Raw genomic sequence first — 14,837 nt, forward strand, 5'->3', positions numbered from 1 at the left:
AGAGAGAGTACAAAAGCTTGTTTCCTTACAGATTTCTTGGACGAAAGTCTTCAAAAGTGTGTTTCCTGGCAGGTTTATTTGACGAGAGTTTACAAAAGCTTGTTCCCTGGCAGGTTTCTAGGACGAAAGTCTTCAAAAGTGTGTTTCCTGACAGATTTCTTCGAGGAAAGTCTTCAAAAGTGTGTTTCCTGACAGATTTCTTCGACAAAACCTTCAAAGCTTTGTTTCCTGGCAAATTTTCTAGGACGAAAGACTTGTTTCCTGGAAGATTTCTCCGACGAAAGTTTACAAAAACTTACTTTGTGACAGATTTTCCCTGATAGGAAAATCTATAATTCTATTTCAGCACAAATTATATCGATTCAATACATGAAAACAATTACAGAATGCTTTCGTTTTATATTGGAAATCGAATATTTTGCATAATTCAGCCACTGGTTTCTTTACCCCATCTACACCCACAATATGAAAGCAAGAGCCATAATCAAGTAGTTCCAGTTTTTATTTTGTTTGTCTCGATTATTTTCAACCACATTTATACGCGTGTATGTTCATCACGAAAGGATGAAACCTTAAGGCCGGCTTCGATTCAAATTCAGAGCCTTGAGAATCGAGTATCCAAACAGTCCCATTTTAATAAAGCTATCATCGGGGGAGCATCCTCTAAATTATCAACATATGTTAAACAATAAATGTCACAAACTATAGAAATGAAGTGAAAAGTGGAAATAGTAGGGTATTTTCTGCTCCTCTAGTAAACACTAGGAATTGCTAGGAAACCAGGATGAATGTGAACATTGTAGTCATTAGCAGAAATTGTTTAATTTCCTGTTTAAAGTGTGGTACTACAATTTTGAATATATATACAGTAAATTTTTCTCATTTCCAATAAGAAGCAAATCAAATCAAAAGCTATACACATTATAGTTATGGTTACTTTGACTTTTCCTACACTTGCTCACACATTCTGGTCTCGGGGACGCTGTGGAGCAAGGCCGCGCATAACTGTGAGGAAGGTGCTGCTGCAGCAGTGTTACCCATCTATGCAGTCCCTTTCCCTCTCACGCATCCATTGGTCGAGCCTTCTCGAGTCAAGAGACTTGTTTTCATTCGCTTGCTCGAGATATTCCCGAGACGGAGCGGATCTGCTGAGCATAAGGTTGCGCAGTAGCCTTCTGCACATGCGCACGAGCAATGTGGGCGTGGCATATTTCTAAAAGTCTTGTACACTCGCTCGCAATGTTCCCATTACTTACGAGCAAGGCTGTGGCGAAACAATCTCCCATCTCCTGTACGAGTCCTACCAATTAATAAGATCGCACAGTAAGCGGCAAATCCATTTCGAAGAAACAGTTGGCGGAGAAACACGTTGCGTTCCGCGGAGGGGATAAAAAAAAAACTGTTTATTACGGTCCGAAAAGACCACGTCGTCGGCGTGTTATGGACGCCTATCTTTGTTCCTTTATTGCCGCCGTTATGAGCACACCTTCCGGTTTTATTCCCCTCAGCGGTCCACTTCAAGAATAGATAGTTCGATCAAACTTTCCCCCCAGCGCCGTAACGGTACTCTTTGTTGCGGAGTTTATATTAAGGCCGCGTTCACATCGCGTAAAGCGATGCTCCTTTTTTTCCCCTTCCTCGTGTTTCAGCTCCTCCACGCGGGAATTTGGAACACTGTCCGCGGGCGAGGACTGATTAAGATAGATGGCTCTAGTGTTTCCATGACGTAGACAGTGAACTGAACTGAAATTTCCTTTGGTAAGGTAGTGTTAGTTTTATCCTATCGTTAAACCTTTGGCAAATACGTTCGATACACACGCGTATATCTTATTGCATACCGTGGCAGGATATTTCGTGGGCATGTTTTCTTGTTTGGTTATTTTTATTAATTTTTTAAGGTTGTTGCTTGATTGATTTAGTTTATTTAACTTCGCGTTTTGTGCCTCCTGGCTAATTTGCGAAGATGGGGATGAGTGATGAAATGGTGAAGCCCGAGCGGGATTCGAACCCGGGACCCTTGGCGTTTCAGCGCGATGTGCTAACCACTCGGCCACAGGTTCCGGCTTTTTAAGGTTGTGTTCGTATTTTTATTAAGATTATAATATTAGGGCTTTAGCGTTACATTCACTGATTCCCACTCATATTGGTACTTGAAAATTGTAACAATTACAATCAAAATATTGATTAACATTAGTGCTACTCCAATTTTAAGCGTCAATTTTTCCAGAGTTTTGCTTTAAGGATATTTTAAAAAATGCATCAGGATATTAAAATTATGTGTTATGTAATGAGAAAATACAGTTTTTGCAAGTAATATTGGTGTAAACTCAATTGAAAGTTCAAATGTTGACTAACTTTCAGGATAATGAAGCTGCGTAAGTGTTGCGTGTATTTTTCTGGACAACACTAACGATCAAATCGACGGAAAAGTATCGGCTGGTATCAAACAAATACTTTCCGTTAGCGATACCCCGTGATCACCACCACGCTCTGGCCGCCTTTACCTATTTATTTGAGGCTAGATGAACCCAAGAGCCGCTTTATGTAGGGACAAGGTCGGAAAAATTCTGACATTGATCACCCACACCGGGAATCGAACCCGGATCTTCCGCATGACAGTCATACGCCATATTGACTTTTTTATTAAAAGAAATACTCGTAAGCAACAGAATCCCACGATTTTAACATTATCATCAATTTTCACATATATCAATTTTCTCTATTTTTTTCCGTTTGGGACACACACACATCCATGTCTTACCCGGGATTCAAACCCGTGACCCTTGGCGTCGTAGCGCGCTGTACTAACCACTCCGCCACGGAGGTCTACTTCTAGACTACAGCGGCTACAGCTTCTAGTAAGACAAAACTACATTTTTTTTCAACCTCCCGTGGAGCTTCTTGTGCATCAGTTGATACCACAAAACTTTCATCCAGCAATTCACAAAATTGTCAACACACAGACGCATTGAAACAGGCAAAACGTACCAAACAGACGAGCGAATACGCAGAGAGTATCCTGCAACGGTATGCAATAAGGTGCACTCGTGTGCAAAACATGTTGTCTACATACGAGAATGGATTACACTGTGACTCCACCTACCTTTTTCTTGTGCGTTTGTGACTTCGTTAGGACATCCTCTAACCACTTCCACTGCCCACCCGGATCTTCGTTCCGACTATTGGCTGTCTTTTTGTTGGCCGTGTAGTACAAATTTGTATTTAGAAGGACTAGCCTCAAGTTGTTCTCTTTCCTCTCGATGATGTAGTAACCTCCTGCAATGAGGATAAAATCTTCATGAATACATGCACTGCTTACAATTCAAGCACATAAATATTTCTTGAAAATTTGGCAACGTTTCACGTAATCATATTTATGCGTACATCCAATATACTGGGTGATTTTTTTAACCTGAATCATTTGAATATCTTGAAAAAAAATCATCCTACAAAAAAATGTTTCAAATAAAAATTGATAGTTTGGAGGGGAAGTTTAGTGGTGCAACAAAAGAACACCCCCTCCCCCTCTTGTAGGTGGGGCGGGGGCAACTTTGAAATTTCAAATAGAAACCCCTATTTTATATTACAGATTCGGATTTTACGGAAAAAAATACATAAGGTTTGTCTGAAACATTTTTTTCGATTCGTGATAGATGGCGCTATAATCGACAAATTTTCATTTCTTGAATGTTTACACTTTAAAACCAATGTATTTCATTTCGCAATTCATTTAAAGTCAAAAAATAAAACATTCTCGTGCATGAACTTTGTACTAATTCTTGACAAATCTTTTGAGATTTCATTAAGCTGGTAATTCGCCTATTTACAGCATTTAAAAGTTAGTTTCGATATTTGTTTAATTTTTTTTATTGTTGTGTCAAAGATGCTTAACAAAGCTACAAATGAAAAAAATATATAAAAAAATAAAACAATGTCAAGAAACAGTTCCTTTTTAGACTTTTCCTGTTAAATCATTGTTTGTTTTTCATTGTTTTTTAGATCACAAGAATGGTCCGAGCGATTAATTTGACTAAGCTGTTGATACTTTTTAATATCAATGGATGTATTAACTGTAGAAGAGAGAATTGAAATGGTTCTCGTGTATGGAGAATCTGGAAGGAATCTCTGTCAAGCTGTCGTTGTTTATACTCAGCGTGTTTCAGACAGGGTGCGTTCTTTCGCTTCGTTTCAACGTACAGTCAATCAATTTACTACTGAAGGAAGTGTTAAACCTAAACAATGGACCCGTCGAAGAACAGTTACTGGAGAAGAAAATGAAATTAATGTGTTAGCTGCTGTGGCCCATGATCCTCATGTCAGCTCATGAAAATTTGTCGATTATAGCGCCATCTATCACGAATCGAAAAAAATGTTTCAGACAAAACTTAGGCATTTTTTTCCGTAAAATCCGAATCTGTAATAAAAAATAGGGGTTTCTATTTGAAACTTCAAAGTTGCCTCCCGCCCCACCTACAAGAGGGGGAGGGGGTGTTCTTTTGTTGCACCACTAAACTTCCCCCTCCAAACTATCAACTTTTTATTTGAAACATTTTTTTGTAGGATGATTTTTTTTTCAAGATATTCAAATGATTCAGGTTAAAAAAATCACCCAGTATATATAGTCCCAATCCCACCACTGACTCACTGACATAAATGCTCTCCATGAAGGAAGCCCCGGAGGCGAAAAACGCCCGATTACGACCCCCCATGAAATCGTCCCAAAAGTCCTAGAAAATTAAAAAATCGCTCAATCGGCCCTTCCTTAAGGGTGAAAATGTCCTTTTCTCACGTCCTTAGCAACCGTTGCCACGGACATTTTTTGCAGCACACATTGTTTCCTTCAATTCTTAATTGTCGAGATACATTATATTTCTCACAGATCAATAGCACACAGATGAATGAACTCATGGTTTCGAAAAGGTGCTTGAAACAAGGGTGACATCTACATAATAAGGAGTTTCAGCCCAGATACAATTACGTATATATTGTTATACTCAATGCGTAAATATCTACATCGTGGTTGTTTTAACTAAATGTTGAGGGGGTATAATGACATGCAATTCCTTAGAGCTTGCCGTGCCTGTTGTTGTCCATGGAAACGGACGTTGCTAAGGAACTTAAAGAAAGTTTATTTTCTACTAATGTAAGTGAATTATGCTAGACTTTTCGTTTTTCAAAATACGAGCGTCAGAATTTATTACAGAGGCAAGGTAGGAATTTGGGGGGAATGACGGAACACAGTTATTATCCAATTACGTTCAAAAATGTGAAAATTACAAAAGACGTAAATATTGCATTTTCAATTTAGTGTCGCTATTGAATTCGTTTATGCAAACACATCCAACTAATTATCTTGAAACGGTTATTACTTACTCCGTTTATTATTAAGAAAATATACAATAATATTTTGAATATTTGTACCTTATTAGAGCCCATACACACACACAAAGTTACTTTCTAAACTTTTCAAATTAGCGAACATATACACATGTTCCCCATCATCCAATACAACATGCAGACATTTTCAAAGTCATTAAGATCATTGTGAAACCCCATCTATAACATGATTGCGCCCACAACGTGGCCGAAGGTCACTCATGCGAGCGTACAAGACGTGGCCAAAGACCACGTCGAAAGTATGCGAGTCACAATATGGAAATGAAACAATGGAACAAGCCAAAAACAAAAATGTAATTGTCACACAATTTATAATTAACAATAAGTACGGTGCCAGGCACCTCTGTATTGTAACAACGCCCTTTGACTTTTAATGGGATCAGTACAACCCAGAAGTTGTACTAACTTGCGAGTAAAGGTCTTAAGGTTGTTAGGTTCCTTTCCTTAATCGGACATCTCACATTTTTTCATAGGCAACGAGCAATTGAACCTTAATTTACACGATCTCCTATGCGTGTAGGAAAACATACCGGTTTTACTTTCACAAAGAAGTTTCAAAATTAAGCAATTCATATACATTTCCAATATTTTCCTTCATTCATTTTGAAAACTAAACACAAGTGTACACAGTATTAAGTTTGATCAACGATAATAACTTTAAAACACTGAAAAATTATTGAACACGGAAGTTGCAAATTATTACATCCATATCCTTGTCGTGTACAAACAACAATCGCGATTATCTCATTTTTTAAGAGTTCAACATAAAGGTTACTACTTAAGCACGCGATATTATAATTCCGTCATAGTTGAAACTCTACTATTTACTTGCGAGGGCGTTACATGCGTTGACAAAAGTTTACATACAGAATAATTCCTGTAAATATTTGTAACACATACATTTATTCTTCTGTGAATGGAAAAGTTTTGTAAAGCCTTTTTAGCGACATGTTAATATATACAGGGTGATTCAGAAAAGCTGGTCCGACAGAAAGTTGTAGATACGAGAATTTCAGTATAAAGCTCTAAATTGTCAACGTAGCATGCACGTTGAGGCTGTACACCGCACTGGTACGAGGCTCAACTGTAACCGAAAAGATCAGGTTGCCACATGCTTTTTTGACTGTATATAATACGCATGGTCACCGACCTCCGTTAGCGCAGCGCGTTAGGACGCCAAGTGTCCTGGGTTTGAATTTTAGCCTTGGTATGGATGTTCTTTTATCGATTACATAATATCATCACTAATCTTCACGATTAGCCAAAAGTGGCAGAAAAGCGAAGTAAAACACACTTGGTCTCCTCAGAACCCGCTAAGACATTTTTTTAAAATTTGCCTATGGATAAATGTTCCTAATTAACAATAACTTTCGCGTTTAAATAATTGGACAATGTCTCCGTGACATACCAAATAAAATACATCCAGTAGATGGCTCTCATGCAATTTTTCCTACTGTTGGCCATAATGGATGGGCATATTAATTTGTCATTCTTTATACCAACTTATATCTACAGGTACATTGGGATCCATGATTATTATCGTGCAAATTGTCCATGATTATTTTCATTAATTTTTCTCTTACATCCTATGTATTCTTAAGCGATGGATTTTTATGTATGCTGGTGCAGAAGTTGTCAACAGCTTGTTTTGAGTTTTCTTTTAATTCTTGAAGCTCTTATTGGGTGAAATAAAGTGCACGTACGTGGTGGTGGACAATTTGCAAGGTAATACTCATGGATCCCACTGTACCTGTAGATATAAGTTGGTATAAAGAATGACAAATTAATATGCCCATCCAGTATGGCCAACAGTAGGAAATGTTGCATGAGAGCCATCTACTGGATATTTTAAATTATTGATACAGCTCGCGGCACCTACTACTGTATTCCATCTATTGAGCACCTTACATACATGCGCGTGTGTGTTTATATATATACATACGCAAGTATGTATTAGAAACCACATGAATTTGTGACTTAATGGTGATACTTCGTGGGAAATACCACACGCTATTCCAATACCGTACTGTTCTGGATAAATAACCAATTGATGACGGTATAAACAATAGTCATTGCGTGACCGTGTAACACCTCTAGCCCCCTAAATAGTTAAACACGCGCAAATGACAATCCGCCTCGAACAATGATATGAATAGCACAATAGCAGAAAAAGACAAGAGGACGTCATGCAATGGTACCAAGATAGTGATCGATTGCTTGACTGATATAGCACATTTACTTCGCTTTTCAGCCACTTTTGGCTAATCGCGAAGATGAAGATGAATAATGGTGAGTAGGGCTAGGATTTTTATGACCTAAAATCACCAAAATATGCCAAATAAAATATGCTCTAATGACCTACAATATTACAAAATATGCACTATAGTTTGAAAAAACAGGCCCTTATAACTGGACTGTTTCGAACGTCAATATCTAATATATGCTGAAATATTTTCACATACGAACTATTTTTAGTTCATTTTATGGCCACTGAGTTGCAATGCAAATCTGTAAATTTTCGAATAAAAATAAAAGATTTTGCTGCAGTAAAAATGAAAAACCTCGAGGGAACATGAAGTTAGAACGAATCCACTCCGAAAACAGACTGTATATGCAGAATATGAGCGAAAATTCATCAAAATATGCTCTATCACGTATAAATGGCCAAAACATGCCCTTAAAAAGCACTTCAATTAGTTTCTTCACAATATGAATTCTCTATATTTTTAGGGAACACATCATCCTTGCCAAAAAAATATGTTAAGTCATGAAAATGATAACCCTAATGATGAGATTAGATGGATGAAAGGACAATCACAATCATACATGACAACACAACACAAGCCCAACATAGGATTATGGATTATACTGGGCGTAATTCGAGACGCCAGAGCAGGCCCGTGCCCAGAATTGTTTGAGGGAGGGGCCAGATCCTAAAACGTGTTTATATATATATATCTATAATTTAATATAAAGAGATTTAAAAATAGTTAAAATGTCTTTATTAAGTGCCGGACCTTATTTAATTCTTGCAGAGTGTTTTAGCTCATCGTGCTACGACGCCAGGGGTCCCGAGTTCGAATCCCGGCCTAGGCATGGGTGCTTGCGAGTGTCCATTCATCAATTTCATCATATCATCACTCATCCTCATCTTCGCAAATTAGCCAAAAATAATATTAATAATGATCAATAATATTTCATACTTACTTTGCATTCGTGTTTATATTTATTTTGTATATGTTTCTATACCAAGAATTTTTTTAAAAAAGGGAAGAGCGTAGGTCTGAAAATGTGGAACAATGAGAATATCAGAAATACTGCTGTTTATTTTTGCGTTGCTTTTCTGCCAAGTTTGTCTAACCGCGACGGTTAGGATGAGCGATGGTATGATGAAATTGATGAATGAATACGCTCACAAGGATCACCTATATCGATCCCTCCACCATCCCTTCCAAACCCTCATCCCAACAATCACTCACACAGTCACTTATAGACAAGGTCTGTCACAGGACGTACAACTTAGTGCTTACTGTTTACATTCAATTCTCACAAGTATTCGAATAGTTCTGTGTTCCTTAAATTAACATTGTTTTCAAATTTCATTTAATTTTCTTGCATCAGCAGCATGGTAATTCTATGTTTTGGAAATAATGCTTCAATGGTTATAAAACAAAAACCATTTCAATTCCAATATTTCAGACTGCAGACTTCTGGAGCCTGCCTCTATACACAATAAGCACATTCATTTCTGCAAGTACAAATATGATTTTTATTTACAAATTTGATAAATTGTCGATTCATTCTTAGCTTTTTATAGCTTCACGTTTAAATATTTCGTAAGTCGAGGAGGGGAACGTGGCCCCCATGGCTCCTTCCCTGGGTACGGGACTGCGCCAGAGACTCTCTAGTCTGCAAAATATAGTACAGGATATATAAGTTATGATTTGTAATTAGTCCTTCATAGACTTCAAAGTAAATTTCACAAGAAGTATATTAGGACCAAAAAAAGTGGTAACTTAATGTAAACACCACAATTTTCGCACTTTAAATGTGAATTTTATGTAATTTAATTTACTATTTCGTATTGGGGAATATATTTCAAAACTGTACGAAGAAGGTTTCATTAGAATATACAACTTCTATCGTAATATACGGGTAACGCAACGTTATGCTAGTGTGTCCGCGATGTGGTATATCAACTTGAAATAACATACGTTGTATATTCACATTCACTGCCAAGGGTTACATGTGCTACATTTTCCAAAAGTTCCAATAATATTCTGTTATTCTTTTAAGAGAAAGCATCATTTTCCCAAATCTTCAGCAGTTACAAGCATCTAAGATTGCGAAGTGGTATACCGTGTTTGGGCTGTCACCATTTTTAAAGATGCGATTTTAAGGATCGTGTGAGACACCTTTTGCTGCCTTCGTTTCGAGTCGGAGGTGGGTAGGGAAGTGGGGACCAACTTCACCACCGTGTGAGACTGGCTTTAGACAATGGCTTGTATCTCAACTCTGTCTCGGGAATATGTGGAGTAAGGCTGCGCATAAGAGTAGGGCATGGGAGAAAGCGAGTGGGCTGAGCAAAGCAGTGCGCGCTGCCGCAAACGGCTGGTAGCTGCAGCCGCGTTTTCTCCTCCATGCAATCACTTCTCACGCGTTGAGTACTCGGACTTGTTTTCGTTCGCCTGCTCCAGAGATTCCAGGGACAAAGTGTAGTGCCGCACATACTCGACTGTTTGTGGAGGTGATGTAGTCAGCACCACGATCCGGCCGCCTTGACGATTTCAGAAAATTGATATCGCGTCAAGAAAATATCGTCACAGACAATACGATACGGCATTTTTTTTCCGTAACGTGCTGCCAACTACGGAAAAGAGGCAGAACTATTTGAACGTGGCATGTTTAGTATGCAGCAGTGAGAGAACAAAAGTTACTGTGTGCACGCTAGCGATTGTGTTGAGGAAAATAAGTGTTTTACTGTTTCCAAAAGTTTAGGAGTGCTGTATTCATTACCACAGCACCACAGAAAGGTAGGTGTTTCATTTTACCTTAATCTAATACATCAAGATAGAGGAAGTAAAGTATAGATAAATGTATTTGATTGGTCGTTTCTCTTAACACGTCAAGCTCAATGACGACGCCATAGTGCTTATAGAATAGATCCGAATATCGTCCCCCTATGTGTGCTAAATACCGTCCCCGGGACGATATTAGGCTCCCAGTTAGATTGCGCGTCCATCGTTTCAGATGCCTCCTGGTCCTACAAATCGAAGAAAACAGTGGGATAAAGAAGCTATTGTTCAAGTCGTGGAAGCAGTTCGCAAGAAAGAAATGGGCCTGAAAAAAAAACAACAGAAAGAACATCAAATATCCAAGTTCGTCATCGGAAGATGAGGAAGAACCTGAACTTGTAAGCACAGATGATGACGATAGCGATAACGATTATCCAGACGGAGACGAGGATTATGAAGACGGTGAAGAAGATGCCGTGTCCTTGTATTGTGATGGTTTATTTTCTGCCGACAGCAATGTTGCAAAACGATGACGGTGCTGGAGGACAGAAGCCACCTATTCACTTCACCTGTTCAGTTACCTTTAGTGCCTAGATAAAGGTTTAAGTTGTTTTTCAGTCCAACGTGCATCGGCTTACGTTTTTCTCATTATGGTTTTAGGGGACGATATTAAGCAACCCATTCCTTACTTTCGTGCATTTGAGCAATTTTAAGAAACGTTTTCGCAGGTATTTTGTATATTATTTACATACAGCCCACATATATAAGAAATATATATAATATTCTACTGAATCGTGTTGTTTTCCATTTTTGCACTTAGCTTTTTCAACTGAAATTTTGGGGTTTTAAAAAGCGACGATATTCGGGCATTTTCCCTTACATATCGCCAAATATCGTGACGATATGTCGCAGCCACGATATATATTGTCAAATATCGTGACGATATATCACCGACACGATATATATCGCCAAATATCGTGACGATATGTTGCCGCCACGATATATATCGCCAAATATCGTGACGATATATCGTCAACACGATATATATTGCCAAATATCGTGACGATATATCGCCGCCACGATATATATTGCCAAATATCGTGACGATATGTCGCCGACACGATATATATCGCCACATATCGTGACGATAAGTCGTCAACACGATATATATTGCCAAATATCGTGACGATATATCGCCGCCACGATATATATTGCCAAATATCGTGACGATATGTCGCCGCCACGATATATATTGCCAAATATCGTGACGATCTGTCGCCGCCACGATATATATCGCCACATATCGTGACGATATATCGCCGACACGATATATATCGCCAAATATCGTGACGATATGTTGCCGCCACGATATATATCGCCAAATATCGTGACGATATATCGTCAACACGATATATATTGCCAAATATCGTGACGATATATCGCCGCCACGATATATATTGCCAAATATCGTGACGATATGTCGCCGACACGATATATATCGCCACATATCGTGACGATAAGTCGTCAACACGATATATATTGCCAAATATCGTGACGATATATCGCCGCCACGATATATATTGCCAAATATCGTGACGATATGTCGCCGCCACGATATATATTGCCAAATATCGTGACGATCTGTCGCCGCCACGATATATATCGCCACATATCGTGACGATATATCGCCGAAACGATATATATCGTCAAATATCGTGACGATATGTCGCCGCCACGATATATATCGCCAAATATCGTGACGATATGTCGCCGCCACGATATATATTGCCAAATATCGTGACGATATGTCGCCGCCACGATATATATCGCCAAATATCGTGACGATATGTCGCCGACACGATATATATCGCCACATATCGTGACGATATGTCGCCGACACGATATATATCGTCAAATATCGTGACGATATGTCGCCGCCACGATATATATCGCCAAATATCGTGACGATATGTCGCCGCCACGAAATATATCGCCAAATATCGTGACGATATGTCGCCGACACGATATATATCGCCAAATATCGTGACGATATGTCGCCGCCACGATATATATCGCCACATATCGTGACGATATGTCGCCGACACGATATATATCGTCAAATATCGTGACGATATGTCGCCGACACGATATATATCGCCAAATATCGTGACGATATGTCACCGCCACGATATATATCGCCAAATATCGTGACGATATGTCTCCGACACGATATATATCGCCAAATATCGTGACGATATGTCGCCGACACGATATATATCGCCAAATATCGTGACGATATGTCGCCGACACGATATATATCGCCAAATATCGTGACGATATGTCGCCGACACGATATATATTGCCAAATATCGTGACGATATATACCGCTAAAATATCATGACGATATTTCGTCTAGTTCAGCGGTTCTTGATCTTTTTTTATCATTGTACTCTTTAGTCGTTAACTAAACGTGTAATGTAACCCCAACATAGTTTTTTTCGAGTAGTGGGTTTTGGGATTTCTTTTTTTTTGGCTGTCTGATTGGTGGAGAGTTTTTGATCTGTTGGAGGCGTGTATCTGCAATAGAGCAGAATGGCATTCGGGCTGTATGTGGAAACATGATAAACCAATAAATATTAGAATCCTACGTTCAATATTCCATTGGGTGTTCCTACGTTCGCAATCTTTATGATTAGTTACAAAAATAAAGATGTGAAACACATGTATGCTAAGAAGTATGTAAAGAACTTCAATGTTCATATATTTTTTCCAGAATTATTGAAAAAAGTAAAGAACAAAAAAAGGTTTGTAAACAAACTGCCAATCACAATTTTCGAGTTCTTATTGTAAACCCTCAGAGTTTCAAATGAGAAGAATGTGCCTGCGTAGTCTGACACAGTTTCTGGATGTCGGGTTGTGCACTTGAAGCTTTCAAGTGGAGATACGTCTCCAAAGTTAGTCTATTTCTGTAGTTGTTTCTTTAGGTGCACCATGGACGGAAAACTACTCTCCCAACTGATTCTACCCCCTTCAAGTAGTTCATGTACCCCTGGGGTTACGCGTACCACAGATTCAGAACCACTGGTCTAGTTTTTTCAATACTAGTCCTCTAAGACTAGCCCTGAGGATCCTCATTTGAGTATGGGTGAACCTTAAAGCACAAACTGCCCCTATGGGTCTATAAATCTTAGCACGAAGACACAAACATGCATTTAGAACAATGCCAGTATTCGCAATATTTTAATGCACCTTTAAGTTCGCTGCTGCACTTCCTCTAATTATCACCAAACATTCTGATCGCACCTCGTATATTATTAACGCACCTAACAGCTTGTTATTTCCGTTGAGCACTAAAGCCTCGTGCAAAACCACACAATAACTTCTGACGCCTCCAGAGGAACTTGACAATGAAATCTACTCATGGCAGAGCGGACCATTTAGCTTGCAAGGTATGCCCTTGTATCCCCAGAGTGGCTGCAAATATGGAGGCCGTGAATTCGATATCCTTGTACGGCCATTTGCATTAATACGTCCAGAACCCTCAAGTGTAGCAGCGCCAACTGCGCCCTGATTTATTTGACAGTACTTAATCCGTTACTATTCACCAGATTAGTGAGGGCACGAACTAGGTACATTAACGGATCCTATATTGAAACCACTATATGATACATTACGCCATAATCAGACAGAGATTTGCATCGCGACTCCATAGGGGGAGTGGACGTGCATTCTCGCACGAGCGAGTGTAATATGGTGCAATTAAATGTTATTTTTCTTAGTCAAATATGAGACTTTTAGGCCATATTATTGGCCGGTATCCTAGGTAACTTTGCTTCTTATATCAGTGACTTCATGCTACGAGCCTCCATGATGGCGTAGTGGTAACGTCATGGCCTTGTACTTAAGGTGTTCCAGGTTAGACCCCCAGTGGAGAAACACTGCACAGAGGTCAGGATTCCATAGATCCAGTCACGATTAATCTATTTGAGAATAGAGCGGACTTAAAAGTAGTGTCGTATCCATGATTTTAGAAAGGAGGGGGTTACGTATATTTTTTTAGTAGTCAGCCCTCATTTTGACATCTTTTCCTGCTTTTGACTTTCTATTTTTTATACTGGGTCAAAGGAGGGGGGGTTATGATCCCCATCAACACCCCCTTTTTGGCAGCCATTGCTTAAAAAAATCTCTGATATAGTTAAAGTGATAAAAAATGCCTTCGTTGTTAGGTTAGGTTTGGTAGGTTTTTCGGGACTTGACCAAAACTAAAAGTACAAAAAAAGGTAGTGCTCCCCTGTGCTTTGCAGCACGCCGTTATGGCATATAGGGGTGTTGAGTTAGGGCGCCAGACTTTCTTGATCACGGCCAAAGGTGGGGGTGATGTGATCCCCACCACGCCCCTGGCCCTCAGAGTTTTCTCCCGTTACA

At 39.1% G+C, this 14,837-nt stretch overlaps 1 protein-coding gene across 1 annotated transcript in view; it reads right to left on the minus strand.

Annotated features, from left to right (window-relative positions):
* LOC145992190 (acid sphingomyelinase-like phosphodiesterase 3b) overlaps positions 1 to 14,837 on the minus strand; it is a 563,426-nt gene that overhangs the window by 96,130 nt on the left and 452,459 nt on the right. The window contains exon 5 of the mRNA XM_083128510.1: positions 3,104 to 3,276. Within this exon, the coding sequence (XP_082984636.1) occupies positions 3,104 to 3,276 (173 nt within the window). The remainder of the gene's footprint in view (positions 1 to 3,103; positions 3,277 to 14,837) is intronic.

This window comes from Lepisma saccharinum, chromosome 9, assembly GCF_977018435.1.
Source record: "Lepisma saccharinum chromosome 9, izLepSacc3.1, whole genome shotgun sequence".
Classification (NCBI taxonomy): Eukaryota; Metazoa; Arthropoda; class Insecta; order Zygentoma; family Lepismatidae; genus Lepisma; species Lepisma saccharinum.